General features: G+C 43.5%; 1 protein-coding gene across 1 annotated transcript; it reads left to right on the top strand.

Annotated features, from left to right (window-relative positions):
- Positions 1–16,051: 16,051 nt before the first annotated feature.
- On the top strand, positions 16,052–19,245 carry CALHM3 (calcium homeostasis modulator 3). The gene is made up of 3 exons (XM_035133719.1): positions 16,052–16,338; positions 17,115–17,376; positions 18,769–19,245. The coding sequence occupies exons 1-3, from the start codon at positions 16,052–16,054 to the stop codon at positions 19,243–19,245; spliced, it is 1,026 nt and encodes a 341-aa protein (XP_034989610.1).
- The last annotated feature ends 6,189 nt before the right edge of the window (positions 19,246–25,434 follow it).

The raw sequence follows: 25,434 nt of genomic DNA, 5'->3' as shown, positions 1-25,434 counted from the left end.
CCAGCATGACAAAGCCACTTCTGGCAAACCAGAGCAGCACACGGAAACGCCGTTTACCTTCCCGCTGTAGCGGTTCCTATTTATCTACTTGCATTTTGACGTGCTTTCGAACTGCTAGGTTGGCAGGAGCTGGGACCAAGCAACGGGAGCTCACCCCGTCAACAGGGATTCGAACCGCCGACCTTCTGATCGGCAAGCCCTAGGCTCAGTGGTTTAACCACAGCGCCACCTGGGTCCCACAGTGTGTCCCACAGTGGTCTTAATACAAGACCCTTATTAATTACAAGACTGCAAAGCTTTTTTATTTTTATCTGCACAATAACCTCTCAGTAACATCCTCCTATATTTTCTTTAATAACCTCTTGTTCATGAATGACAGATCTGGTGGCATGCATTGCATTCTCTCTTTATCCATGTTCAAAGTGATAAAAAGAGCCAGAAAATGTTTACTCGCATCTGGACATTCAGCAGAGGAGTAAGAGAACCCTTACACATAGGTCCACCCAAAATTTGTACTCCCCATCATCCTTACCCTACTTAGAGGAGAGGGTAATAAAGCACTGGGTTGGAAGTGTTCTGAGGATCCTAAAGACCCAACATGTCTGCAGAGACAGGCCCCATCCATCCTCCTTCCTAGATCTGAGCTGAAGCGGGATTGTTGTCCCTATATTCCCTGAGTTCAGAAAGACTCAGACAGAGTTGATGACATTCCTTGTCCTTCTCCCAAGCCTGGAGAAAGGCCAGAACTCTCACTGAGTACAAGGGTCAGGGAGATTCCTCCTCTCTCCTAGTGACTTGAAAGAAGATGGACAGAATCTCACCAGAACAGGAAAATGTCTTTGCCAATGGTAAACTGGTAAGTGAATTTCTGGACCACCACTTGTGTTCATATAGCTGCTCAAATTGCATTGAAGTGAGCTGTCTGGTCATCTGTATCATCCTGCCAAGTGATGAGTCTACTTTGACTACATGTGCAGATGTGTAGAAGAAGAATGACATGGTACGTTAACATTCTGTATGGGCTCAGCCTTTCTATCAAGCGTGCAATGCCTGGAAGGTTGAAAAGACTGTAGTGTCTCCATCTCTTGGCCACTACATACAGCTTTTATAGGCATGGAACTCTTTCACCATTCACAAGGGTAAGTGCAAAAGAAATAATGGCTACCGAGTTATGGTGAGGTCATCTGCAGAGGAACAAGAATATCTTCCTTTACAGATCGAAATAAATAAAAAAAACGTCCAGTAGCACCTTAAAAGGTAAAGGGACCCCTGACCGTTAGGTCCAGTCGTGGACAACTCTGGGGTTGCGGTGCTCATCTTGCTTTACTAGCCGAGGGAGCCGGCGCACAGCTTCCAGGTCATGTGGCCAGCATGACTAAGCCGCTTCTGGTGAACCAGAGCAGTGCACGGAAATGCCGTTTACCTTTCCGCCGGAGTGGTACCTATTCATCTACTTGCACTTTGACGTGCTTTCGAACTGCTAGGTTGGTAGCACCTTAGAGACCAACTAAGAAGAAGTATCTGAAGTGTGCATGCCCATGAAAGCTAAGGTGCTACTGGACAATTATTATTATTTTATTTATTCTGACTGCATCAGAGCCACACGGCTACCTTCCTTTAAAGATAACAGGGATCCAGAGGCTGCCAAAACAATGAGTTCTTCTGCAATTGGGAAGATTGTTAGGGAAAGGGGTTAAAGTGAAATGAATCTTCAGTTAAAATATACGTCCCCAAAACATAACAAAACAGTGTGACATTCATACTTTTTGTGCTGCTGTGCCTCCAAAGCATTTTACAGGAACCTGTCAAATCTAATCAAGCTTGTTTATTCTGCATGTAAATGTAGGACCTGAGGCAATCTTCTTTCAAAAATACAGGAAAAGCACATATTGTCCCTGGCAGTTACTTGGCAGGATGGAGTGTGGGGTTTTTGGTGGGTTTTTTTTTTTAAGGACAAAAGGCAAAGCCTAGTTAACTCTTCATTTCAATAATTTCAATCATTATAGTATTTAGACTACGCAAGAACCTTTTTGTTTATTCTGTCAGCAGGAGTGACAGCATAGCAACCAAACCCAGTTAAAATGGGGTGGGGTGTGAAAACGAAAACCAAGCATGCCATATGAAACAAAGTGGAATCAGGTGGTTTGATATCTTTAATATTTGATATAATGGCTTAAACTATCTGTAACAAATTATGAGGATGTGCTCACTCTGCCTACAAATCTTGAATTTTGTTTAAGTTTGTGCCAGTGAAAAATTTCTGGCTGACAGCCTTGTTCTTAAGATAAACCCTTCTTGGCAGTTTACAATTGAATACCAACTACTGCGGCATCGTCTGTGCTTTCACATTTGCGTTGATAGGGAATGATGGGACTCTCGGTAAGATTCAGCTGCCCCCTCCTTACACATCTAATTTTAAACACAGCAATTGTCTGCCCTGAATTTCTGTCTGACTCAGTCTATGCTGTGGTTGTATGTCTTCTTAGCCATCATCTGCAGAAATGGGCAACAAAAACTATTGCTAACAATACTGAGGACATGAAATAGTGTTATCAGGTGATGAGAGGAAAATCACATTTCCATATATAACAATTTATAAAAGAAATGTTTTCCAAAACAATCTGGAACCCACAGTCCTTGTATAGTGTTTCTCATTTGTCAAATTGAAAATGATACAAATCTTATGGCATGCAGGATGAAGCAACACACCTGAAAAAGATCTAAAAGAACACAATTGTGGCTATTGAAGCATCACTCTTCTTTCAGTTTTAGCATTGAATACGTATGACACTATTTTATACCGGCTCAAGAAAACAGATGGGAATGCTTTCTAAAACAAGAATCTGTGGCTAAGTTCAAAAACCTATTAACCAGGAATGCTTGGATTCGAGTCACGTTGGTCCCATTCCTAATATACTCTGGCTTAACTGGTTTGTGGGTTGGGCAGCTATAGCAGGCCAGATACAGGCAATTCAATCTTCATCCTCTTCTGACTTTGCAAGAGAATCTGCTAATCTACATACAAACAACCCAGAATAATTTTTCAACATAAGGAAATATTATCATAGTAATCAGTTCTGAGCTACAGCTACCAAGACCAGTGTACCACATATACACATAAAATATGTCATTTCTTAAAACTAGATCCTCCTACTTCAAAAGCTGACATTTATGGGGTAACCAAGACAACAGCAGCTGCAGCACACTCATTCAGAAGTAAAAAACTGGAAGCTACTTATATTGCCTGAGATCTCACACACTTCCCTCTCCTCCTCCTCCTCCTCCTTCCTCCTCCTCTTCTTCAAGCCCTTATTAGTGTGTTATTTCTCCTATTCACAATTGCAACAAAAGGATGTTCAGATTTAAATCCATCAACCACTTTGATCCTTACCACATTTACTTAAGAGTGAATCCCAATGATAGCTGTGAGACTTGCTTTCAAGTAAATATGTAGGCAATCACAACCTCCCTCTTATTTCCTCAGAGGGTCTCTCTATTTGTCTTTGTCCTCCTGGGGTGTATTATGAAAGCAATGCAACTAGTCCACATTGTACAAAAGGACTCTCAGAGTCATCATGTGCATAAAAATCACCAGAGTGAAAGTACAACCCTTTTCACCAGCAGGGGTGGGGTGTTCAAGTAGATTGAGAACAATTACCAAAACAATGCCAAAGAAAAAAATGGCATGTTCAGGTGAACACCAAGGACACACCAGTGATGAGGAAAATGAGCTGTCCAAACTTTACAGGAAGAAGAAGAGCATCATCTTTCTTTCCACACTTCTAAAGAACACATTCAGGCACAAGACACCGCTGTGCCTCTCTTACCTTTGAGATTGAGATGCTGGTGATGGACTCTATGAAACCGGCTTGAGTTGCCTCTCGGCAGCGCTGGGATGCTGGAGAAGCTGTTCCCCATGGCATCAGAAGGCAGCAGCCAACAGCTGGGAGATGACAACAGCTGGAGGGATCTGTGGGTTTGTGCCGCCGGCCAGGGCGGGGTAAGGGAGGGGAGCAGGGGCTAGGGGCTAGGCTCGCCCCGCCCTCTCTCTCTCCTAGACCTTCCTCTCCTTCCCTCTCGCAGTCACTTTGTCTCCAGAATCCCCCTTTGTCTCCTCTTCCTCAGAGATGCTGCCTTCACTTGGGCTTGATCTACATCGTGGGGTGGAGGAAAATGATTGGGGAGCGGCTGCCTCTTGCGCGAGCAGGATGGGAGATCTCTGCTGCTCTCTTCCCTCGGGGAGCTCAGGTTGATTCCCTCGGTAATCCCTCCCCCTCCGCTCTTCCTCTCTCGGATTCCTCCTCGCGTCTCCCTTTGTGTCTCTTCTCCCCCCCCCCTCCCGCCACCTCTCTCGCGCGCTCTCGCTTCTCCCTTCCAACTCGCTCCGTGGATTTTACCTTGCCTAGGCAATGTGAGAGGATGGGGATGGGTGTCATCCGGCTGCCCTTCAGCCGCAGCTGCTGAAGCAGGATGGCGCTTCGGGGGCCTTTTCTCCTTCGCCCCCCGCCCGCCCCCGCGGCTTCCCTATCTGGGGGGCTGCGGCAGACCGGTTCCCCATTTGGATCTGGTTGTTATGGTGACAGCTGCCTCCTCAGACTAGTGACTTAAGGGACCAGATGAGTCATGTGAGCAGCCAGATGTGCCACCTCTGGCGCGGGAGGCGGGACAAAGAGGCGCCTCTGGCTCTAGAGCCCAGCGAACGCCGGGCCCAACAGGTAGCGTCCGGAAGGGTGGCGACGGCGGCACGTGGCTGTAGATCCCGGCAGCGTGTGCGGGGCAGAAGCTCCACTTTCCCGGGCGCCCAGCGCGATGAGTACGACCTGGAGCGTGCAGTGCGTGCGTGTGTGTTTGTGTGTGTTGAGGTGGGGTAAGTTGGGGCTGCATGCGCGCGCCTTTCTGCAAGAGGAGGGACGAACAAGAAATTGTCGAGGGTGCACGTGCAGAGGTCAGTCGCTGAGTGAGCGCGTAGAATGCGCTCCAGAGGAAAGCGCGTGTGCGCACTCCCAGAAAGGGGAGCCAGCGCTGGAAGCATGAAGTGCCCTAGGGCCAGGCTCGACAAGTTAAGAGGGATAGCGTGCTTCTCCCCATTCATTTTTCTGTTAGCTCATTTGCTCCTCTAGGTTTCAGTCGGAGTATAGGTCCTATAATATATTTATTATTTTATTTCGTGTTATGCATTTATAGATTCTACTCATACACCATTAGATCTCCAGCAGTTTACAATGCACATTTAAAAAATATAAAACAGGCTAGAATTTAAAGAGCAATAAAAATACCAGCAGCAAAAACGGCACAGATTAAACAGTTGCTCCTAAAACGAAGCCACTCCTTTGCTCTCCAGAGCTTGCTTTTAATTGAATCATCCCTACCTACCCAAAATGTTGGTGTGTACTGTGAGCATCTGTGGGCAACATATGAGCAACCATGCACTGAAAGAGCTGGTATGGATCGCTAGCTGCCTCAAGGGATGTGTTGTCCAGGTCTTGCCAAAAGCATGTATATGAGGACTAAAAGCTCAAAAATTGCTTTTCAACATTTGCACAGTAAAGAAAAGGAGGTACAGTGAGGGTGGGTAGGTAGATACCTGGGTGCATCGACATATGTTTCTAAGTAAAGTGTCCATGTAGGAAATAAATCTTCAATAGTTTAGAATTGCCTTCTGCAACAGGCATAGCTCCGAATCATTCCAAGTCACTGGGAGATTCCCATTGATTTGGGGATGATTTGGAATTGCAACACAGATATGCCAGGGCACGAATGTTTCTGCATGGGTGCAATTGTCCTTTCTTGAGTACTGTACTTAACAATATAGAAAGCTACCTTACACCAAGTCAGACCATGCTAGCTGAGTATTGCCAACTGACTGGTAGCAATTCTCCAGGATTTCAGGCAAGTGTCTCTCACAACCATACCTAGAGATATCAGCAATTCAACCTAGGACCTTCTGCATGTGGAACCAAGGAGATCTACTGAGCTACAGCCCTTCCCTCATGTGGGACATACAAAGTATGTACAGTAGAGTTGTTACCTGAAGGTAAAAGGTCGAGAGTAGCCCACAGTACAATGTCAATGTTATCAGCTATAAAAGGCATGTGCCAGCAGCCAGAAACTAACTCCCAGGTAAGCAACAGAGATTGCAACCATACATGTGTGATTGCACTGCATATATATGTATTGCAAAAAGCATGTATTTCAGAAATTCTCAGAAGGAAAATCTCTATGCCTTTAACTCTTAGAACCAGAAGTCAGAAAAGGTGATAGAGCCATCTAATCAAAGCTGTCAAAAATTGCCCGTGAAAGCCAGACCACAGTCTGCAACAAGCAGAGAACAGGTGTGCTTGCTGTGCATGCAAATAATTACAGATGACTCAAGCTTGCTTGTGCCAAAGGAAAGCCCTTAGGACCTTTGGGAAACAGGGCCACACTAAACATATGCCTGCCTGTAGATTTACATATTCATTCTTATGTGCAAACCTGGGAAAGCATTTGCCAATGCCCACAGGCAGTGTGAACCCAAAGTATATCTTTTAAACCCATAGCACAACACAACATTTTCCACAAACAAGAATCAGTGGGTTGTGTAGGTAGCCAAAACCAAATAACAGAATTTGGGTTTTATTTTTAAAATCTCAATAGTCTTTATATATTTCCTGCCATTTTCTACAGAACATGTTTCCTGGAGACTTTGCTCTATGGATAGCCACCTTGACCAGATGAAAAATTCAAACTGCCATCTAGTCCAGAAAATATTTCCAATTAATCCAGAATGCAGCTGCCTGATTGGTGACTGGGAGTGGCCATTGGGACCATATAACACCGGTCCTAAAATATCTACTTTGGCTCCCAGTACATTTCTAAGCACAGTTCAGAGTGTTGGTACCAACCCTTTTTTGTCCCAGAAACATTTTTATTCAGTCCTCAGGACAGAACTTCTGGTTGAAGAAGAACATATCTTTCTGGGGGGCAGGAGGCTTTTGTTGAACATTGGTTCCCCTTTTAAACTAGGCCATGAACCTTCTTATTACTGAGAATGACAGATCTTTGAGCTTGGGACAAAAGGGAAAAGTAACACTTGACATTGGATATATTATAAGTATATCTTTAGCACTGTAAATCAAGACGTACTGAAGAGATTTAGTTCAGTCTTTCCAGACACACACACACACACAGGGAGGGGGGGGTGGAGAGAGAGATCTTTATTATTTGGATATAGGGTGAGCATGACAAGAAGCTTCTAAAAAGAGGCTTTGTCAAACTGTTACATGTATGCGATGAAAGGGGGGGGGTCTTTTTTAAAAGAACAGTGTTGTCTCCTGCTCCAGAGCTATAAAATAACACCTGTGGCTTTGCTTCACTTTGTGTGCCATCACACCAGATTTGCTTAATCTTGTGATAGTTTGACCTTTCTTTATAAAGTGGTAGCAGAGAAAGAAGCCACTAAGAGAGGGAAGAAAACATGTGGAGATCGAAGAGACAACACTAGCCACCAGCAAGCATTTTGTAACAACATTCTGAAAGAAAACCAACTTAAGAAATCACATAGATTGAGGGAGGCTACCCTATGGCCCTCCAGATGTTGAATTGCAGCTCCCATCAGCCCCAGTTAGCAGAGCCAGTAATGAGAGTGGTAGTCCAGTAACATCTGGAGGCCACAGATTCATCACCTTGATACAGGCTTATAGAGCAGTGATGGCCTCTGGGCAAGCATAGGTTTGTGACTAAGGTTTCTAATTAAGCTCCACTCTCCTGCCTCGCCCATACACACCTCTGCTAATTTCCCCCTTTGCACCAACAGATCCACGGTACCAGCACATCTTTGGACTCCACCAATGCAAAGGACTTCAGTAGTGATGCTATCTTAATCCAGAAGTCATAATGTAAGAATATAATTCTGTTTTTAATCTTAGCATTTAAGATTTAAAAGATCTCTCTTCCAGTTATGTTGAGCCCCCTTGGTCCCAAATTAGGAAAGTAAGTGTGAAAGATATAGCCACAGGCTCTTAAACTAGCAGGGTCCTAAATTTTGTTTTAGGTCTATGCTTTTAAAGGCATCCTAACCAAAAATGGATATATTGCAGACAACTCTTAGTGAGGCTATTGACTACTTAAATCCACTGGAGGAAAGTTGCTCCCAGATGATGAAAGGAATATAACTTGCTAATCACATTTTTGTTCTTCGCCTTATGACTTTAAAATTCCTCCTTCAAACTTATGTCTCTTGGTGGACTTTCAGCCCCATTTGTAAAGCAGTCATTAGCCTGGAACTCTGTTCCGGGGATAAAAGCACTGGGGAAGAGTTTCAGGGGGAAGTAACGGGTGGGAAAAGGTTGCTGCTCCTTGGGGGCAAATTGCCCCTTCTCAAGAACACTCTTTGGGAAAGATTGAGGCCACTAGGAGAAGGGGACGACAGAGGACAAGATGGTTGGACAGTGTTCTCGAAGCTACGAACATGAGTTTGACCAAACTGCGGGAGGCAGTGCAAAACAGGAGCGCCTGGCGTGCTATGGTCCATGGGGTCACGAAGAGTCGGACACGACTAAACGACTAAACAACAACAACAAGAACACTCTGCCATAGCTGCCAAGTTATCCCTTATTTTAAGGGATTTTCCCTTATGCTGAATAGGCTTCCTCGTGAGAAAAGGGAAAACTTGGCAGCTATGACTCTGCTGCAGAATAGCTTTGAACTATTGAACCATTGAACTAACATTACAAACAACTGTAATGTGATGTGTAACTTTGCTGTAAGTTACTGGAACAAAAATGCTAGCTGGTTAGTCAAATCCTCTACATTGTGACTTACAGGATATTTACATTTTACCTGAAGGTTTTTTGTTTTTTTTAAAGTAAGTAGTTATCTACGTGTTAAAATGCCTGCATCTTCTGTTTAGAGGTTAATTTTCAAAGACATGTTCATATAAGTGTTGTGTCAGATATAAGGTGCTTCTTAACATGCAGTGGGGAGCACTGAAAGGGGGGGGGAACCATTCATTTTTGACATGGAGCTCACTCATGTGCAGAGCTGTCTACAGTTCTGTGGAAATTGAGCTAGCATTCATACTAGGTCAGGGTGGACTTAGGAGCACAAGATGTGATGGCCAACAATGGGCCCATCCACACTTGCATTTGGCATGTGCTTTCTTAGTATTCTGGATTAGGGTGGAGGGTTTGTCTAGAAAAAGACTACCAATTAAACTCCAGAATCAGAGAGATGTGAGATCATGCCTCGTGTCCTACTTTTGCATTTCCCATAGGCATTTGGTTGGCCACTGGAAGAGACATGACGTTAAATTAAATAGGCCTTAAGTCTGATCCAGTGGGGATTTTATTATGTTTTTGTGTTGTGTTAATTGTTACCACCTTATGTATAAAAACCGAGCCAGATCTTATATTTCAGCTCTGCCAAGAAGAAGAAGAAGAAGAAGAGAAAAACCCTCCACCCAAATAGAAGTCCACTCAGTCAGGAACTGCAGAACATGCACTAGGTCAGGAGAAGGACAACAACCACACATTACGAAGCTCTCTCCCCATTATGTTCTGCCCTGGTGACAAGTGAGGCAAACTAACAGTGCAGCTGGCCCTGAATCTCCTAGCTGCGATTTTCTCTTCCTGCACTGGTTACAAATGGGATAGGTGTGAATAATGACAGAACTGGTACAGTTCTGGCCTAGATACAGCTGCAGGGTTTCACTTCAGATTTTGTTTTTGCCTTCTATGAACATTATGTACTTGGAAGCTTGTTGAATGATTCCTGTGATGAGTTTGACCCATTGCCACACAGTTTCAAAGCAGCTATACTCTAGCTGTAGAATTTCATTATTAGTCAAGGGTCACATTTCTTTACTTCCCTTTTCCGTTTTCTCCCAGCTTTCCACAGAGGAGAGACCGTAAAGATTAAAGTAATTGATTTTTTAAAAAAGAAAAAAAGGTTAGGAGGAAGACCAGTACAAAATGAGAAAGTCAGCCCCTATGCCCTAGAATAGGGTTCTGGAACCTGTGGTCTGCCGGATGTTATTGGACTCCCAACCCCCATTAGCTCCAGCCAGCACAACCAGGAGTGATGGATGCTCCGGTCTAGCAATATATGTGAACTGCAATTTCCCCACCACTGCCCTACAGGAAGAGAAGCATAGATCCACAAATATTATTGAAAAGCATTGAAAGTACTCAATGCCCACCCCCACCAGAAGATGTCTGCCCCCCTGCAATGTCTTACTCATGGGGTATTTTGACCTGTTATTTCCCCTGAAAATCTCAACAACTTTGATTTCCTAAATAAAGCTCAACAACTTTGGCTGCCCCCCCCCCAAAAAAAATCCTGGCTATGCCCATGGATAGAAGATCTAAAAGCCCCAGAAAAATCAAAGCTGGGAAGGGAATGTCCCTTAGGCCTGGGGGATTCTTTCTTAGTGACAAATATTGTGATCAGTTAGTTCCTAAACAAGTTATGCTGGAGCAACTTGTTTTCCTAAGCAATGATGCTTGGCAAATTAATGTGCTGAATGTACACCACATTCTTGCTCTATTCCCCTTTGATCAAGTGGTAAGCATTCCTTGTGGAGGCAGAGGAAGCACATTGCTCCCTTATCTGTTAGCTATTTATTGAGATAAATGGCTAAGGTGGGCTTTAAGTGTTAATATTTTTCATTGTCTGGGACCCTGGCCATAAATATATGCCCAGCAGCAACAGCACACAGAAGAGCATGCTTTTGCCGAGTTAAAAGTAATATCCTGTGCAAGGCTGGCTGGGCATGTATAGATACCATATGCGTACAACATGGTCTTGCTGAATCATTCTGAAATTGTTCTATCTTGCTCCAACCTTTCATCATACCTGCCTACTCAATTTCTGTTTCATGTACATTTGTCCAGTGATAGTGGCTTGTTAACTGGTACATTGCTGACCCAACTCTGTTGTACTGCTCCTTCATCTTGAGCAAACCCATGACATTTGCAGAAGGGGACAAGGGACATTGTGCTGGCACATCATCTGTTGTGCTCCATCATAAACTACCTCTTCTCTGGCACAGCAACTCTTTTGTACCTTAAATGACCGACACTTGGTGATGGAACTTAACATTTTTACCAGACCTAAGCAAATTTAGAGGTCTCTCCATGTACTTGATGTCACTAATGCCACATTATCAGCAAACACTGACTGTCCTCCAACAATTTAAAGAAGAAGGCTTGTTCAGGCAGATTTTCTCTCTGGTTGACTGCACAGGAAAATAAGTTAACAGTTCTGACATTCTTGCTGGAAGCCACAAAAGTGCAGATGCAGGGTTAACTGGCTTCATGCTGCATGCAGTCAGTGTAGCTTAAGGGCCCAGAAGAGTTCAGAAACTATGTGAGGCTGCAAACCGCAATGCACTAAGAGCAAGATAAAGCACACATGCAATGGTACTGCAATCTGCACACAACAGCATGGGGTATTTACAGTGCAGTCAAATCAACAATGCATGTTTTCTAGACAGGCACATGACAGGAGCTGAAGCTCACAAAGCTTTCCTGTAAATTTGCTAGAGAGAACTCTTGATAGCCACTCAGACTGTGCCTTGACGGGGAGGGCATAGCCATATTCCCCTTACCTGCATGGGCACATCTTCTCCTCTCCCTTTTCATCTCATCACCAAGCCAGAAATGTGAGGACAATCTGCATGTCTGAGCTCCATTGCTCAGACACCATCTTAAGCTAGACTTAAGCATGTCTTTGTAACCGAATTACCATTTTAAGCCTGCCTGAACAAAGCTGTTGTATCGGTTATTCTTCAACAAGTATTCTGAGTGAGTAAATGTTACTTTTACCTTTCACCAGACTGTGTGATTGTTGTTTTAAGGGGGAGAAAAGGGGGCAATACCTGGAAAATCCAACTTCCCTTTTAAGCTGCAAAGGGATGCACTCTACTGAACTCAAAAACATGAGAAAAGAAGGATAATAACTAATAAATATATCCTCTCCTAGCATACATACACATCCCTACAAACACATACTGCAACCTACAGGTCTGGAGATCTTGTCAATACAGGGTGAGGCATGGTGGATTGGACATCTCAGTCATACAGTACATGTTTTACATGCAAAAATGCAGGGAAACACAGGCCCAGGACTTTTTTATGCACAGGAGTACCATGAGGACATAATCTGTAGGAGTGGCACATATGACACCCATTTTCAACATTCAGAAATTCCAAGCTTCAAGATAGGTAATGTTGAAAAAGGCTGAACCATTAAGTGTTAGAACTGGAACATTGTGAAATGTTCCTTTTTTTTTTCATGGATGCTGCAAACATTGCAAATTTCAGCCTGTTTGTCTTTGAACTGTTTTTACCAATTAAAATAAAATTGTAGATTATCTCTTAATAGAAAGCAAAGACTCTTGACCAGTGAATGTTAGTGAGTGAACTGCTGTAATGTCACAGAATGTTCACTTTCACAGCGATATGCAGGGAAAGGGTTTGAGGCATAGCTGCCAAGTTTTCCCTTTTCTCACGAGGAAGCCTATTCAGCATAAGGGAAAATCCCTTAAAAAAAGGGATAACTTGGCATCTATGGTTTGAGGTAGAGTTTGAAACTCACAAAACAAAACCATATATTCACAACCATATAGATCAGAGGCACTTACAGAGCTGCAGGTTATTTTCTGCTGCTACTGTATCTCTGTTTAGAACCCATTGCTGGTTTGTTTCTATTATAAAACATTATTGCACCAAGTTATAATGGTTCGGCTGTATGAGGATCCATTTTCTCAGCCTTCTCCTTTGATCTGTTTTCCTGTAGATTCGTATGAGATACACAATCCTAACTCCACTTCTATACAGTACTTTCAATTTGCCAGCATTATTATGTTGAGTCTTAGAAAACTAGTCCTAGGGGAATGTTTGCTGCCAGCATGGTCTTTTGGATCAATAATGTTTGATTGTGACCTTTACATTAGCAATGTTGTCATCCATCAAACCAGGCAGGATCTTCACATAAGAATTAGTAAACACCCAGGAGTTAATTCAGTCCACATATGAAAAAGATCGTCCATATCCATTGCAGAATCTATATTTGAAGCGATACTACCTAGAGAATCCAGTACAGTACATATCAGTAAGAGGAATGAAATGTGCTGTGTCCACTGTTGTGATGTTTATAGCACAGCTTTGTTTTTAATCTTTTTACTTTCCAATCTGCCACCACATCCTCAAGCCATGTGCAACTAATACTTCCTATGCCATGCAGGGGCCTATCCCCAAACAGTTGCTCAGTCATTCAGCTTTCCTTTTTCAGCTCAGGTTCTATAATAGAATAAATGTGTAAATTTCCATACAAAACACCACTAGCAGGAGTTCTGGCATTGAGGGTTTGGCCACTTCGATCTCTCCTCCCCAAAATAGCTGGTTTGAGGGGCTTACATCGGCACCTACCAGCAGGCATACAGCTGGTTGCAGCTGCTGCCTGCCTGTGATTTTAGCAGATGTAGCACAGCACTCCACAGAGCAGAGTGGGACCGAAGGACACCTCCGCCACATCCAAGCCCCCTCCAGTGCCGGAAGATTGGGGGTTTGGATTGCTCTGCCCGATGGTTCTTGTAAGGATTACTCATTTAATTATGCAAAGCACCTCTAATGCTCAAAAATGCTACATAAATACTCAATATTTTTATCTCATCCTCTCAGCCACACAGCTCTTCAGCAAGTGTCACAAAGCCTTCCTGAGTGAGACAGCAAAGCAACTGCCTGTAACTAAAAATAATGCCAAGATTAATCAAACAATAAAACTGCTGGATTCTACAGAGACACGATCTGATTTATTTACACTGAAAAGTGCTTCATGCCTACAATTTTGCTAAGCGAAAACAGGTGTGACATTTTATTCCCCCCCACACACTCCTCCTCATCAATAAAGTGTACATAACCTGGTTATGGAGATTAACTCTACAGGCAAATGTCAGTCTTAATTCTGGTTTGACAGCCTGGGTGCATTGCAAGACAAGCAAACTGTAATCTTGAGATGCAAACACTAAACTAAACCATGTAGAGGCAGGAGCAGGCTACAGTCGCAAGTCCTCAGCAGTGTCTTATTTGAATAATCTGTCTGACAGCTCTGCTCTTCCCTCAGAATTCCCATTTAGTAAAAATATTTTCAGATGTCACACATTCCAGAACCAGATAATGTTGCCATATATGCTTACCTATGAGACAGCCTTTGCCAGACTGTTGTCCTCTACGCATTTTTGTGCACAATTTCCCCTAATATTTATGCATTATATATGCTATTTTTGCTACTCCATACATTATTGCGGACACTTTCCCGGAATATATGAATTTTTGTATGCACTGTTTGATTGGAGAATTTCGTCACAAAAATTGGAGAAGTATAAGTTTGAAACAGTTAACCCTGTTTTGGTTCATTGGTTTGAGAAGTGAGAATTAGGGGGTTTCTTATCAAGATACAAGCAAAACTGAATTTCTCCCCCATTCCTATCAAGTATTCCCCTAGCATTGGCAAGACCTGCTTAATGTCCGTTTTAAAACTGAAAGCTAAACACCGCCTCCTTGTGGCACAGCCTCATGTATGTAAATAGCAATTATAACTACTGTACTGACTAAGACAATCCTGGATTAACTCATCTTTCAAATTCTGTTTGTTTTAGTCTACTACATTTAAAATGAAAGCTCAAGCTGAAACACGATCTGGAACTCAGAAGGGGAGGAGAGACTTTGGGAACCATTTCCTAAGGAAATATATGTATACAAGTACCAAAATCCATTGGTAATGCATGGGGAAGGATCCTGCAATGGTAGCTGAAGAGGAGTTGGGTCTGCCTCCTAACGTTCTGGTACCCCCAGAATTATCTATAGGCCTCTGCTGAGATAATATGTTTCTAGGTTGCTTCATAAAACAGAAGTAACCCTTGTCTATGACAAAGTTATGCCACACTCTGCACCACACAACTTCATCTTGGATACAGAACAGGGTATAATTGTATGGGGTAGCATTGCTAAGAAGCCCACGGAGCCCTGATTCTCACACTGTGAATAGTCTCATATGTTACATAGAAACCTGGGACCCACTAGCTCCATATCACCTACACGGACTGGCAGACGTTATCCTGGGTTTCAGGATATTCTGTCCTACCTGGAGATGCCAGGGATAAAATCTGGGACCTTCTGAGTGGGAGGCAGATGCTCAGCTACTGAGTTGATGTCCTTCCCTAGGATCTCACATAGCTTATATATCAAGCAACCACACCAGGCAGATTATGAAAGTTTACAAAGATATGGGACCATATATACAGCAATTCTAAGATAGAGCAGGAAATAAATCTCGTGTTCTGTGCCCCCTGTATTCTCTTTCATGCAGTTTAAGAGCTGCAGATGAATCAAAGCCAACTCTGCTGAAAAACAACTTACAGGGAGGAGACTTGTAAGCAAACTATCTCATTTGACTGACCGGGTTTCTCACAAACACCAGTGATGATTCATTACTGGACAACAGAAGGAAACCATCCATGGGAAGAGGCAAAGGGAGGGGAATTAAAATTAGCTTTTGATTATTTGAAAGCTACTTTCATTATCTGTGGTGCACCAGTTACTATCTTCACACTGGAGAGTAAATACTGCATCATACCTCCAGGCGATGACTGTTTCACATACAAAAGAGTTTTGTGATTTGATTTTTCTAATGGAGGAACTATAATACCAGGAAGACTCTATTCATTCTCTTGCTATAAAAGCAAGATAACTAAGCTCTAGGTTTCATCCTGATCCAACAACACATGGATAAGGAACACAGCTGGAACAATTATGCCAACGAGGACTGAATAAGGAGGCTCCTAGGTATGAAGCCAAGAACGGCACAACAAAGGCAATGATGTTAATGTGAGCTACTTTACTGTTTGCTTTGTTTGCTTATTGTCATCCTGTCTTTGAACTAAACAGGCCTTGCAGAGCTCACCTAATCACCGTGCCAGAGAAGGCTGCCAAGAGAAGACCAGCCAGTGCTTCATCTCCGAGACGAACCCAAGCGCTCTACAGGAGGAAAGGCGCTCAGTCACCACAGCACCATGGATCGATTCCGGATGATCTTCCAGTACTTCCAGTCCAATTCAGAGTCAGTGACTAATGGAATATGTGCACTGCTAGCATTGGCAAGTGTAAAGATGTACAGCTCCTTTGACTTCCACTGCCCTTGCCTTGCTAAATACAACATGGTGTATGGCTTAGGAATTATGTTTATCCCACCTGTGGCACTTTTCCTCTGTGGTCTCATTGTCAACAGACAGTTTGTGGTGATGCTTGAGGAGTGGAAAAGACCTACTGGGGACAGGAAGAAGAATCTAGCCATTATCAGGTGGGGGATTTCAGTGCTGGTGCTAATTACTTTCCACAATGAAGTTTACTTATTTGTTGCACCCTTCTCTCCCAAGGTTGCTGGTGGAATCTAAACTTCCTCCAAATTATTACTTAGGATTTGTATTGTATTGTTTTAATTCTTAACAGTACTTAGGAGGCTTTATGTAGCATGCTATCACCATAACCCCTGAAATAGATTACAGTTCTTATGTATAGTTATTATAACACTTAACTCTGAAGCTAACAAATAGTGGCATGCCCAAGGGTACACAATATGGCCAGATTTGAATTCAGGCTTCCAGATACAAATATTACCCAGAGTCAAACTAAACAGGACAATAGAAGAAGATTCACCAGCTTTCTTTTAGAAAATTTAGATTAGAGGGGTTGGGGTTGGATTAGAACTGTGGTGCTGGAAGGGCAGTTATAACCATTTCCACCTGTGTTGTATTTCCCATATGAAAAACCCTGCTCCCCAAGCTGGTAGTTGTTCTGTAGCACAAAACATACTTCCTTATTTTTTACATGAAATATAAATATTGATGATTAATAAATATTGCTTGACATTATTTCATTTAAATTTTTGATAATTTGGATTGGGGTGGTGACAAGTTTATAAGCTCAATAAGGGGTCAATGAACTTAGAAGTTTGGAAAAACCCTTTGGAAATCACTGGAGTATGCTACTGTCCCTTCCCTTGTTATTGCCAGAGCTAAGCAAGTTCCAGCCTTTAGAAGTATCAGTTTAGCTTTTTGCTTCTCTATCCAATAACAGGTACATGTGTTCCTCCGTTCTGCAACGGGCCATGATTGCACCTGTTGTTTGGATCCTTGTCACCCTGCTCGATGGAAAATGCTTTGTCTGTGCTTTCAGCAGTTCTGTTGACCCTGATAAGTTTCCAGGTTTTGTCACCAACTCCACACCTTATTATGAGGTACAGCGCTTGCTGTCCAAGGTCCCATGCAAGGATGATGAACTCATAAGGAACAATACTTCCCGCAAGGCTGTGTCCAGGTACCTCAAATGCTGGTCACAGGTAAGTAACAGACATCTATAGTACAATATCTTGCTCTGTAGGAGTTCCTTATAGGAACATCAACCTGCTCTTGAAATATATATAGGTAGAATCTGTTTCTCAAGATCATCTTCAGAATATTCTCCTGGATAATCACTGATTAAATGCAAGAAGCATAATTTTTTAATTGATTTTTGCTGTCAATGGCAGGAAGGAGCAACAGATGATTCATAGAATACACATGTACCCTACAGCATGTGCAGATTAACTAACAATTCTTAAGGTATTGAGCTGCTATATGAGCTATTGAGCTGCTATATGAGCTACTTTTGGACAAGTCACCTTCTCTTAAACTATCCTACCAAACAGAGCTATGGCGGGAATGAACAAGATAAGGAATGCAAAGTAATTTGCTACCGGTAACTACAGATTCTTTTGAAATGCTAATAATAGTAATAATAGTAATAATAATTTTATTATTATTCATACCCCACCCATCTGGCTGGGTTTCCCCAGCCACTCTGGGTGGCTTCCAGCAAAATATGATGAAGATTCCCAGACCTCTTTAATTTCTACATTCAGCATATTCCATTCATTATGCCTCCAAATCTCTTGTCTTCTCCTGTTTCTGCTTCCATGTATTTTGCCCCTCTGGTCCTATGTGCAAAAAAAGCTCCATAGTTCTGCATCCCCTGTGTTGTGATAACCTCATGCTATGTCAAATTTCAACCAAGACAATTAAAATCCGACCAATAGTAACAGGAACATGTTGGGTTAGGGTGGGGTGAGGAGGCAAACTCTCCAAGCCCCAAGCAGTTGATGACACAGTCCAGGTTTCAGGCTCTGCTCTGCAGGAGGAAGAGTGAGTCACAGATAGACTCATGGGTTGACTGATTACAGATGCCCACTAACAGAAGCAGTCCTTCTGTTGATTTCAGTACCCATTCCTTCAGTTTTTGGCATTTTATCCAACTGCCATTTTAACAGACACTGTAAGGCTGGGTAGGCAATGCAGTGCCTTTCAGATATTGTTGGCTCCAACTTCCATCAGCCCCAGCCTGCATGGCCAATGGTTAGGGATGATGGGAGTTGTAACTCAGGGACATCTGAAGGGCACCATATTGATTATCCTTGCTATAAGGCTTTCAGTCAAGGACCATATTCCTTTTGTTTTCCCAGCACTAAATAAATTAATGTCCCAGTGGACATTAATTAGCAGGTCAACATTTATTACCATTTTATTTACTTAACAGAAGTCAGGGGCTCCTCCCACAGCAGGGTGTTGAACTAGAAGATCAGAGAAGTCCCTTTTATTATGGGATATTCAAGCAATAGAACACGGATGTCCTGCTTTTTTGTTCCCCTGTGGCTGGCCTTGATTGCTTTAACCTTTGTATTCCCTTTGCCTTCTAGGCTTTTGGATGGAGCATACTGCTGGCCCTTATAGTGATCGCCTTCCTTGCCCGCTCTCTCAGGCCCTGCTTCAACCAGGCTACCTTCTTGCAGACTCGCTACTGGAGCAACTACATTGATATTGAACAAAAGATTTTTGATGAAACCTGCTGTGAGCATACCCGGGACTTTGCACACAAGTGCATCCTCCACTTCTTTGAGAGCATGCAGAAAGAAATTAAACGAAGGCGGTTCCATGCCCACCCAGGAAAAGAGGAGGGGAAGGAAGGGGAGAAGCATCACTTGCAAGGAATCAGCAGCCAGGAGCAAGTGAACAAGCTTCTTCAGTCATGGTGCTACAGCAAACCTCCCCTGGATTTGAGCGGAGCGGAGCTACACAGAGGCAACCCCTGGGCACAGAGGGAATATCTAGGCAGTATGATTAACAGGTGGCATCCCGAGCCAGGGACCACAATTACAAGGCAAACAGACGTTTAGAAGGAAATGGAAATTGAGAACATCAGTAGCTAGGGGAAAACACACGCACATGCGCGCGCGCACACACACACACACACACAAACACACACACACACACACACACACACACACCAGCAAAAATGGGCTGCTCTTGCATCTTTAACAACAGAATAGTATGCAGGAATCACATACCCACCAACACATCAAGATGAAAAACCAGATGCCATCTTTCAGGTTCACACTCCCACATGAGTAACGTGACCCACGCAAGATTGCAGACCTGAAAAAAGTGCTTATTTTGGGCATAGTGCCCCAAAACACACTTTTGGGGGTGCAAGATCACAGCAGCAAAGAAAGTGCTTTTGGGGGCTCAAGATTGTGGTTGCCCCAAATGGCCACCATGATCTCCGGTGGGGAGGTGAGGGTGGGATGTCCCAGTTTTTCCAGACCAGTTGAGGGGTATGGAATCAGCAGCAGAAACTTTAAAGGCATGGAGTGAAGCATTATCACATGCTAATGTCTGTACAACGAATTCAGTTCAGATTTATTTCCATATGAGCAATAGGCCATAACAAAAATGCAAAAGGATCTGCAACTCTGTGGTACAGCATATGGTTTTCATGCAGAAGGTCCCTGATTCAGTCCCTGGCATCTCCAGGTAGGGCTGGGAAAGACCCCGGTTTGAAGCTCTGGAGACCTGCTGCCAATTCATAGCTAGGTGGATCACTGGTACTGGTACTTAAACATGTGTTCAATATGCTGTACATAAAATGGTTAACAACATAGCCCACATCTTACAGATTATTACAGCAGGCAAAAGGTAGGTCCAAAGTTAGCAACTCTATCCAGCAAGGAGACAGTAATGGGTGTACTAAATTATCACAAAGGCAACAGCTTATCACTAATGAATAATGCACTACAGTATATGAAATTCTGGCCCAACTGTATTGGCTGCCAATTAGATTCTGGGCCCAACTCAAAGTGCTGGGTTTGACCTATAAAGACTTCAATGTCTCAGAACCGCAATACCTCAAGGACCACCTCTCCCCATATACACTGACCTGGACTCTGTGACCATCACCTGAGGCCCTTTCTGGTGTGCCTCCACCACAAGTGGTCTGGAGGGTGGCAAGTGGCAACACAAGAACGGTCCTTTTCTGCAGTGACTCCCCATTTGTGGAATGGTCTCCCCAGGAAGGTTCGTCTGGTACTTTCATTATACGCCAGGTGAATGTCCCTTTTCAACCAGACCTTTGGCTGATTAACAGTCTATGTTCTTTTAAATGTGTTTGTGGGAAGGGGTGTTATTGGTTTAGTTTGGTTTGGTTTATATTTTGTTTTTATTGTGTATGGTTTTATTCTGTCTTTTTATGGTGTGAACTGCCCTGAGATCTTCGGATGAAGGGTAGCATACAAAATAAAATTAAAATTAAAAAATAAGAAAGAATCATTTCCCCAACATCCAATTGAAATATGTTGGACAGCTACACTTGAATCCCCCTTCTAGAATTAAATTATTAATCCATTTTCAGGTTAGAAGAAAAGATGAGAGAGCCAGGCATGTAATTACAGCAGAATCCTGGGCTTCTAAATAGAAGCCCCTGTGAGTATTTATGTTTGGTCTCCTTCACATATTAGAGACCTGCTCTAATTTAATTTTAAGCAGACACACTCAAGAGATTAAATATCTGACCTTCCATATTTGCCATGTGTTTTAATCAAATTGACTATTTGCCTTAGCAAGCTGCTGAGGAATGAACTGGGTAGCTATCTACTTTGCATACTGATTTTCATGGAAGGGTATTTTAAAAGTATTTTAGACGCAGCAGGAATATACAAATGCAAAGGAAGGAAAAGACAGTGTGATTACTAAGTAAGCTATGTGCCCAGAAATCAATTTCTGACAATGATGCTGCTATCATTGGAAGCATTGCGTTGTCATGCCTTTGGTTATATGATTTGTTTGTCTTGTATAACACATTGATGAAGCTACTACCGGTATGTATGCAGTGATGAAAGCAGCCCATTATGTTTTGCATTACCTCCTCCTTCTGGTACTCTAACCTCAGTGATGAATTTGGATTACAGTACCTATTTTGTTAGAAACTCACATCATGTTTTGATGGCACAGCAGCTCATTCCTGCCTGCCTTAAAGTCCATTTATATTTGAAACAGTATCTGTCAAAACCAGTTCTGCCTGAACCAGGGCAGTACCCTAGGTGCCAGTTAGGAAGGGCAAGGAAACCATATCCCAACACTTCCCCCCTTCTTTCAGGCTACAGATAATTGTTTCCTAGGAGCACCTATAGTTATGGGTGACTCCCTGCTTAATATTGTTAACAATTAACAGTGCAAGCCTAGACCTAACAGTTACAGAAGCCCCAACAACATGCTTGGTACTTTACATCAGAAGTCAGCAGACAACTTGTGGGATCTGCTTTGCTTTTCTCTAGAATCCTGCCATTGGAGGGCAGGGCCAGATACAAAATGTTAGCTTAGCAGGCAGAGCCAAATACCTACGTCATCTTGCAGGCTGCATACCGAAGTACAAAGACACATCTGATTTACTACTGATTAAAAGGTAAAGGTAAAGGGACCCCTGACCGTTAGGACCGAGGGAGCCGGAGTACAGCTTCCAGGTCATGTGGCCAGCATGACCAAGCTGCTTCTGCTGAACCAGAGCAGCGCATGGAAATGCCATTTACCTACCTATTTATCTACTTGCACTTTGACGTGCTTTCAAACTGCTAGGTTGGCAGCAGCAGGGACAGAGCAATGGGAGCTCACCCCTTTGCGGGGATTCGAACCGCCAACCTTCTGATAAGCAAGCCCTAGGCTCTGTGGTTTAACCCCCAGCACCACCCAATTAGGAACTCTTAATACAAAACTCTAAAAATGGCCAATGGAGTTGCTCAAAGGCAATCATTTAATATTTTTATTTTACAGGGAAGGAATGATGTGGCTGAGTAGCAAGTAGCATGTTGTAGCTGATTTATTTCTGTTTGTGGCATAGGCCTGCCCTGCAAGGGTATGTGTCTTTAGCAACTACAATATCTCTAGCCACCCTTCTTCCCAAGAACCCAGCCACATAACTTCTGCCACTTTCGAGCACACAATCTGATTGATATGTCCTATCTGCCAGGAGTGGGCCACCAGGAGCAGCACCCATCTAACCTAGGCTCCAACAGGTGCTAAAGAGCACCTTCCTAGTTATGTGCAACTCAGCTGATGGGCTTGTTGCTGCCCTGTCACTCAAGGCCAGCTGGACTCAAATGACATAAACATGGAATATGGTGACCCATTCCTTTGTCCCAACTTTTGACCATCCAAGGTCTCTGCATGCTGAATCTACATTATGTGACCTTGTGTGTATGTGAATATTGAGACTCTTTCCAATAGCCCCCCATTGGATTAGTCTTTTATTTTGTAATAAAGTACCAGGCTGCTTTCCCTTTGTCTCTTAGCTCTTCCTCAAAAAAAAACACCCCTGCACACAAAGACAAAACTTTCTTTAATTTGGCACTGGGGTGTAGAGTGGTTCTGGGACACACCCAAAGGATTTTGTTTCCCTCACCTGCTTAGCTGTTTGCCATTATGCTTTCTACTTGTGCCTGAGGGAAAGTACAAAGAAAGCATACTGCTCCACAGCCTATGAAGATGGGAGGGAGCTAGCTGTTCACCACCTTCCCAGCAAGATATCCAGCTCACAGCTCTAGTCCTCTCTTTGGCCAAGAGTTAGGAAAGGGGGAGCGGTGACACAAACAAGAACACACTCTGGACAGCTGGCCTACCTTATAAGGCAGTTGTGGCAGAGTGATCACTGCACCATTGTTAATTAGGAGTCAGAAATCCTTGCCAATCTACTTGCAAACCAACTAGAGATAAGACAGTTGGCCGCAGTCAAGCTTCTGCCTTCTCTCACTGTATGGAACATGACACAATCCCTGGCCACAGATCAAGACCAAGGCATTTTGCTGAGGGGCAGCAGCAAATGGTCCCCCACCCCCAGTCAAGGTGTGTTGTATCCAAAGTCAGACGAATTCTTTTGGAATCTGAGGGAGAAAATCCCACAAGGACTCCCCACGCCTTCCTGACAGCAAAAAAGCAAGTCCGGAAATTCAATAAAAAATAAATAAATAACTATTTGCTTTCAAGACAGCCAAAGACAGGTGCCTCAGGTGGCTGTCTCTTTCTGTTAAATGGTTAGCGTGCCTTCAATGTGGTAACACAGAACTTTCCCCGACAGATTAAATGGCTCTCTACAAATATACACAAAGCTTTTCACTACATGTTCCCTTTTCTCAAGCCTTTGATGTGCGTTCTCCTTTAATATCACCAGCCCACAGATCATTGCTTAGCCTCAATTCACTGGAAGTTGCTTTCTGTAGTCTCCCCTCCCCATTCCAAGCTTCTGTGATCATGTAAATCTTTCAACAAGGTAATGTGATTAAGTGCTAGAAGAAAGAAAGTGACCTCAGCAGTATCCAAGCATGTTGCTCTGTTGGTCCACTGAATGGGGATTTGGGGTGCCAGTTAATGCTTATTAGGTGTATTCCAAAAGGAGAGTATGCTCACATTGCCACTTACTCCACATCCAGTGAGCATGCACACACCAATAGCCACAATCTGTACTGATCTTGTAGTTTGTTGAGAAATATTGTTGTCCGATGGGTTTTTCCTCAAACCAGCTTCAATCTGACTCAAAAAATTAAGCAAAATTTACTTTATACTTAAGAAAGGTGTGTAGATTTGAGATGTGCATCACACATGTACATTGACATATGGCAGCTTCATGAATAGGTGTTCTAGGCAGGGGGTGTTGTCGTGGGGGCAGAGAAACCAAAAAGGTCATGTGTGTTGGGTGAAGACATCCCCAGGCCTTCTTCCTGGTCCTGAATGGGGTAACCAGATGAAGGACCAGGTGCGCAGCCTGGGAGGACCAGGAGGCTGCGCACCTGAAGCACCAGGTGCGCAGTCTGGGAGTCATTTTGGACTCACAGCTGTCCATGGAGGTGCAGGTTAATTCTGTGTCCAGGGCAGCTGTCTATCAGCTCCATCTGGTACGCAGGCTGAGACCCCACCTGCCCGCGGACTGTCTTGCCAGAGTGGTGCATGCTCTAGTTATCTCTCACTTGGACTACTGCAATGCGCTCTATGTAGGGCTACCTTTGAAGGTGACCCGGAAACTACAACTAATCCAGAATGCGGCAGCTAGACTGGTGACTGGGAGCAGCTGCCGAGACCACATAACATTGGTCTTGAAAGACCTACATACGTTTCCGAACACAATTCAAAGTGTTGGTGCTGACCTTTAAAGCCCTAAACGGCCTCGGCCCAGTATACCTGAAGGAGCGTCTCCACCCCCACCGTTCAGCTCGGACATTGAGATCCAGCACCGAGGGCCTTCTGGCGGTTCCCTCATTGCGAGAAGTGAGGTTACAGGGAACCAGACAGAGGGCCTTCTCGGTAGCAGCACCCACCCTGTGGAACGCTCTGCCATCAGATGTCAAGGAAATAAGCAGCTATCCTAATTTTAAAAGACATCTGAAGGCAACCCTGTTTAGGGAAGCTTTTAATATTTAATACTGTATTGTTTTAATATTCGATTGGGAGCCGCCCAGAGTGGCTGGGGAGACTCAGCCAGATGGGCGGGGTATAAATAATAAATTATTAAATGCAGCGATGGGAAATGACCACTTGGTGCATTTTGAGCTCCTAATGTGAACATACCGCTGAAGAACAAATAAAACAATTTTAGTGTCAGCTCATGGTAATGCCAACTGTCAGGCAAAACCTTGGAGTTTTGACTATGAGGCTAAAAATCTAAACCAGAGTGCCCCCAATTGTACATTTTACATTTTAGGGTTTAGATAAGAAGGATCAGATGTTGCTTTTCGAATCTCTTCTTCATCCTCTTGGACAAGCGAAGGACACTTCCACTCTCACAAAAGGGGAAAGATCCCCTTGATTTTGATTTCTGCCCCTTCCCTCCAGTCCAGCTTCCCCACACCACATCCCCAGCCATTTCAGAGAGTCTCTTGAGCCTTGAGATTAGCCTTTCAGGAGCGCAAGGGGCTTTAGCAGGAAGGAAGTGGTAGGGAAACCACACTTTACATTAATAACTCTGCTCATATTTCTCAGGATCTCACCCAGTATATCCCATGTTCTGTTCTCTCTGTTTCTTTGCATTAAAACAACTAACAAATATG

The sequence above is a fragment of the Zootoca vivipara genome, chromosome 5 (assembly GCF_963506605.1).
Source record: "Zootoca vivipara chromosome 5, rZooViv1.1, whole genome shotgun sequence".
Lineage (NCBI taxonomy): Eukaryota > Metazoa > Chordata > Lepidosauria > Squamata > Lacertidae > Zootoca > Zootoca vivipara.
Note: the sequence above shows the minus strand (reverse complement) of the source record. Positions and strands in the feature narration are given on the sequence as shown.

Excerpts from the sequence above, each read along its gene's own strand:
- CALHM3 (XM_035133719.1), top strand. The coding sequence starts at position 16,052 with ATGGATCGATTCCGGATGATCTTCCAGTACTTCCAGTCCAATTCAGAG. Across the intron at positions 16,339-17,114 it reads AAGAATCTAGCCATTATCAG|GTACATGTGTTCCTCCGTTC; the intron begins GTGGGGGATTTC and ends ATCCAATAACAG. Across the intron at positions 17,377-18,768 it reads ACCTCAAATGCTGGTCACAG|GCTTTTGGATGGAGCATACT; the intron begins GTAAGTAACAGA and ends TTTGCCTTCTAG.